Source organism: Aptenodytes forsteri, unplaced genomic scaffold (genome assembly GCF_000699145.1).
Source record: "Aptenodytes forsteri isolate BGI_AS27 unplaced genomic scaffold, ASM69914v1 Scaffold3, whole genome shotgun sequence".
Taxonomy (NCBI): Eukaryota; Metazoa; Chordata; class Aves; order Sphenisciformes; family Spheniscidae; genus Aptenodytes; species Aptenodytes forsteri.
The window spans coordinates 3,159,873-3,164,458 of NW_008795283.1; the positions used below are offsets into that span (position 1 = coordinate 3,159,873).

The 4,586-nt window shown below is 38.7% G+C and overlaps 1 protein-coding gene across 1 annotated transcript in view; it reads right to left on the reverse strand.

Annotated features, from left to right (window-relative positions):
• Positions 1–4,512, reverse strand: part of RAD51B (RAD51 paralog B) — a 421,765-nt gene extending 417,253 nt beyond the window's left edge. Inside the window, exons 1-3 of the mRNA XM_009279297.1 lie at positions 4,469–4,512; positions 2,822–2,915; positions 1,882–1,995 (exon numbers count right to left, since the gene is read on the reverse strand). Of these exons, the coding sequence (XP_009277572.1) occupies positions 1,882–1,995; positions 2,822–2,905 (198 nt within the window). The 5' untranslated portion in view covers positions 2,906–2,915; positions 4,469–4,512. The remainder of the gene's footprint in view (positions 1–1,881; positions 1,996–2,821; positions 2,916–4,468) is intronic.
• Positions 4,513–4,586: the final 74 nt, after the last annotated feature.

Sequence of the window (4,586 nt, forward strand, 5' to 3'; positions counted from 1 at the left end):
GGGGGGTGGTTAATGAGGTTGTATTGGATAGTGTGGTACCTGAGCATGACGTAAATGGTATGGAATATGGGGTGGAGAATGTGCTGGTTTTGGCTGGGATAGAGTTAATTTTCTTCATAGTAGCTAGTATGGGGCAATATTTTGGATTTGTGCTGGAAACTGTGTTGATAATACAGGGATGTTTTCATTATTGCTGATGTTAGTTTCTAAAGATTTTCTTATTACTTCCCATTTCAAGGATTTATTTTTTAATTTATCGTCCAGCCACTGGATCTTGTTCAGCTTTTTGTTCAGCTAGACTCTAGAGACCTCTAATATAATTATCTTTTTCTACTCAGCGTATAATGTGATCAAGTCACCCCTTAACTAACTGTTAGTTTCTAAAGATTTTCTTATTACTTCCCATTTCAAGGATTTATTTTTTAATTTATCGTCCAGCCACTGGATCTTGTTCAGCTTTTTGTTCAGCTAGACTCTAGAGACCTCTAATATAATTATCTTTTTCTACTCAGCGTATAATGTGATCAAGTCACCCCTTAACTAACGTCCTCTCTGATGACCTCAGTAGGTTTCACTCTGTACTTCATACCACAAGGCAAGTTTTCCAGAAACTAGAGTTTTACTGTATATATTGGCATACTCTCAAGTTTTGCTGCCAGTGCTTCCAATGTTATATCTGGACAGTATTTTCCCCTTATTTATAACTCCTATTATCTAATTTATTTATTTCTTTACTCAAAGATATTGTCAAACCTTCTTGCTACATCAGTCATGATGTTACATCAGTCAGTCTGACCTGAAGACAATTTGAAATCCTGTATTTGCAAAGATTCAATCCATATCCCTTAACAATAGCTAACATCCTCTGTTTCTGGAAGTACAGCTCTGTATTGTATGCACTTACATAGTTGGTCATCTATCAGCCAGCTCTGTATTACAGTCCTTGACAACTGCTGTCTGACAAACTTCACTATCTGCCAAGCTTCTCAGCAAAGAAATTTGATTGAACATAGTAGATATCTACTTAAAACTTCCTTCTGTCTTCAATTTATTGGTTATTAACAGTTATTGATGGAAAACTAGTAATTAGCTAGCTTTTAATCCATTCAGTTTAAGTCATATTAATTCTGCATATCACTAACTTTAATGCAGTATATTTGTGAATTTAAAATTTCACAGAGTTACTGCTACAATTACTAGGCCAATTACACATAATAAACTTTGACATGGCTTATTTTTTTCAGGAAAAAAAGCAGGCTGCATTGACACAGGTCAGAACTGTCCATGTCCTCTCTGTTCTAAAAAGACACCATTTTTTAAATCTTTTCACCTGAATTCAAAAAAGAAAGCAAAATTCAGCCACTGCATTGCAGCTAACATCTGTTTCCTTCTTGCACTCTCCCCAGTCAGGCTACCTGTAGCCTAAACCACACTACAGCTCATTTACATGGATGGAAAAAATCCTCAAGAAGTTATTTTCAGGATCACTTCACTTCTGGCACCAATTTTATGTCTAAAACCAATTTATACTGAAAATCTCATTCTTTGCTTGTATTAAACAATGTTTGGGTTTTTTTAGTTGTAGGGTCCAAACTAGAAGCAGTTTTTGTATGCTGGATTGCAAGAGAGAATGCCGTATTTCCCTACTGCACTCAGAACCGATTCTGCAAGCCTGAACAATCTCTTGAGGCTATAGTGCCCAATAAAAGTCACTGCATCAAACTAAAGTGCCTCAGAGATCTAAATCTAAAAATAAAAGTATTATTTCATTGTGCAGTCAAACTGAGACATCACAAACCTCCCAGGTAAAAAGCTGAGTGACACTGTTTAGCTTTTTCCTAGATACTGTATCAAAAACAGAATCAACACAAGCATACTTACTGTCTGCATTTTGGGAGCACAAGCTCGGCTGACTTTACAAAGAAGCTTCTGCACATCATAGTAGCTCTGTCCCGTCACTTTCATTAGCTCCAAGAGGGAAAGACATAAAAAGTCCTGAAAGATGACAGAACAGTTCAGAGAGCTCAAACCTAGAAATCAAGATGGGGACTGAACTGATGCAATTTATACACAACTGGTATACATTCCACAGGTTTACTAACTGTGCCATGTTACACAGTATTATGCTATACCTCTCCTGCCTTCCTCTGATATCAGTATTATTAAAAGAAATTGTATTCATATTTTAAAGTACATGGAGTCAACCAAACATTCAAGAACTGTGTGATGGAATTGCAACAAGATAACACCTTTTTGCCCACAAAAGTCTCTACCTGAAAAACATTCAAAATACATCATGTCTTCTAGATTGCAGTCCTAGGGCAAATCCTGTATTTATGATGCATACTACTGAAATATATAGGGCCTCTTGGCTCTCTTTAGGCGAGCATTCATAAGAACAACTTCAGAACGTACTGCTGAATTAACCCATAACTGATACTGTAACATCACAGCATGTTCACACACTAGATTATGTAGTGGTTTTGTGAAGTGTTCACAAATGGATGTCTTGCTCCAAACAAGCAGCAGCTGCACACCCCTGCTAAAATAAAGCATCTTCAGGTTCTTTAGATGTGAAGGTAGTAAGTACATACAAGTTTAAATGTTTTATCTATCATTTTAAAGCTATATTTTTACAAGGCAGCAGGCCAGATGGAGCCTGAAATGCCCCCTACTTTATAGAAAGTAAAGCTCCCTGTAGAATAAGCTACAAAAAAAGTAAACAGTACATACATTAAAACACCACCCCACCCCCCCAAAAAAACCCACAAAAAACAACCTCCAAAAAACACCCCACCCAAACCTAAAATAACCCTTTCACCTGACAGGTAGTGATCTGATGGCGACTCAGCCTTTCACACAGCTCCTGAGACAACCTTGCTCTTCTTAGTTTCTTAGCAGCCATGCTCCCCAATCTACAGGGCAAACAAAACAAAAAAAAAAAAAAAAAAAAAAATTTTGAAAGATGCTTGGAATATGACTATGCAGACAATTACACTCACTCCTTGCTAAAGAACAGGTAAATGTCCGCACGTGTGTGTGTATATATATAAAATTTAATGTGACATAGACTTCCCATATAAGTCTATGTCACATTAAATTATATTACCACTCTTAAAGCAGTTATGTTAAATTGTATCTCCTCATATCTGACCATGTATGAGATCATGCCAGTAAGAACAGAAGAGTCAGCAATGTTTATAGGACAGATGTTTCTGGGACATAAGAAAGCTGGAAATTACTCAGTGGTGAATTGAACAAGAACTCCTCATGCTGTACTGCACTGGAAAGAAATAAGGTTATCTTTGGATGCCTAAACACAAATAGCAGAGTAATCACAGTAAGTATTTAGCCCTAGAACATACACTGCTAGAACACAACACTTGGTTCTGGTGGCCCAGAATTTGTGACAGATGTTGAAAGAACAGGAAGGACCCGGAAAGGAGACACCAGAAAGACTGAAGGGCTGGAAACATACTTTAGCATGCACAACTCAGGATGGTCAAACTAGTCAAACCCATCTCATAACGTTCTATGTAACAATTTATGAAACAAACACAGTTGTTAAGGAGTTCTTTATTTTAGCCAACAGTGTAAAAGAAACCAGAGGCCAAAGCTAAGCACATGAAGACGAGAACTACAATGTAAACATTATTTTTTTCTAAAAGTGAACAAAAATACCATTGGACCAAGGCAGCAACAATTGTGGTATATTCAGTCACTTAAGCAAATTGTATTTATTGAGATTCCTGATTAAAGAGTATCTATTATTTCAGATAAGCCTTAAGACTATTTTACATAGCAGATAAGATTACACTGCCACTACGAATCCTCCTCCTCTTAGCCCTCAGCTATTTGCATTTGTCCCTTTTGTTTTTTGTCATTCCATTCTACTGAACAAACTCCACAGGACGGTATCCAGCTCAGTACAACCTAAAGCACGCGTGTTTTCCTAACCTATTCGTATGTTCGAGCACATAGCTGTTTCACTCATATTATTTAGGCAATATTCCTAGTATTTATTTAGCCAGAACTTTAGGCAAAATGAAAAGGTTTTTAAATAATGCGAAATTGCTACAACTTTTGCAGATGCACAGGCCTCCGCATCTTCACAAGATGGAAACTATTGCCCCCTCCACTAAATCCTCTTTAGAGAGGAGAAAAATCAAACGTTTGAAGAGTTCAGCGTTCTTCAAGGTACCAGCTGTATTAATAACCATTTATCATACAAACTGCACACTCTGCCTCGAGCATTACGGTGCTTTCTGGTTTTGCACATACACCACATACCGCCGCAGCTGAACAAAAGCCTAGGCACAACCTCTGGTAACCGGTTTTGTGACAGAAGCGATCGCAGCAGAAGCCCGCGGGAGCGCTGCCCGTGCCCCCTCCGTGGTACCGGGACGGGCATGCGGATAAGGACACCCCTGAGGCGGGAAAATGCGCACATCTATCGGCAGGGACTTACACCAGGTGACACAGGTGCTGCAGGAGCGCTTGGCGTTATCACTTCACCTGGAATGAGAAAATGAACTCACGACCCCAACACCTGCAGGCGAGCAGCGGCTGCGCTGCGGCGGCACAGG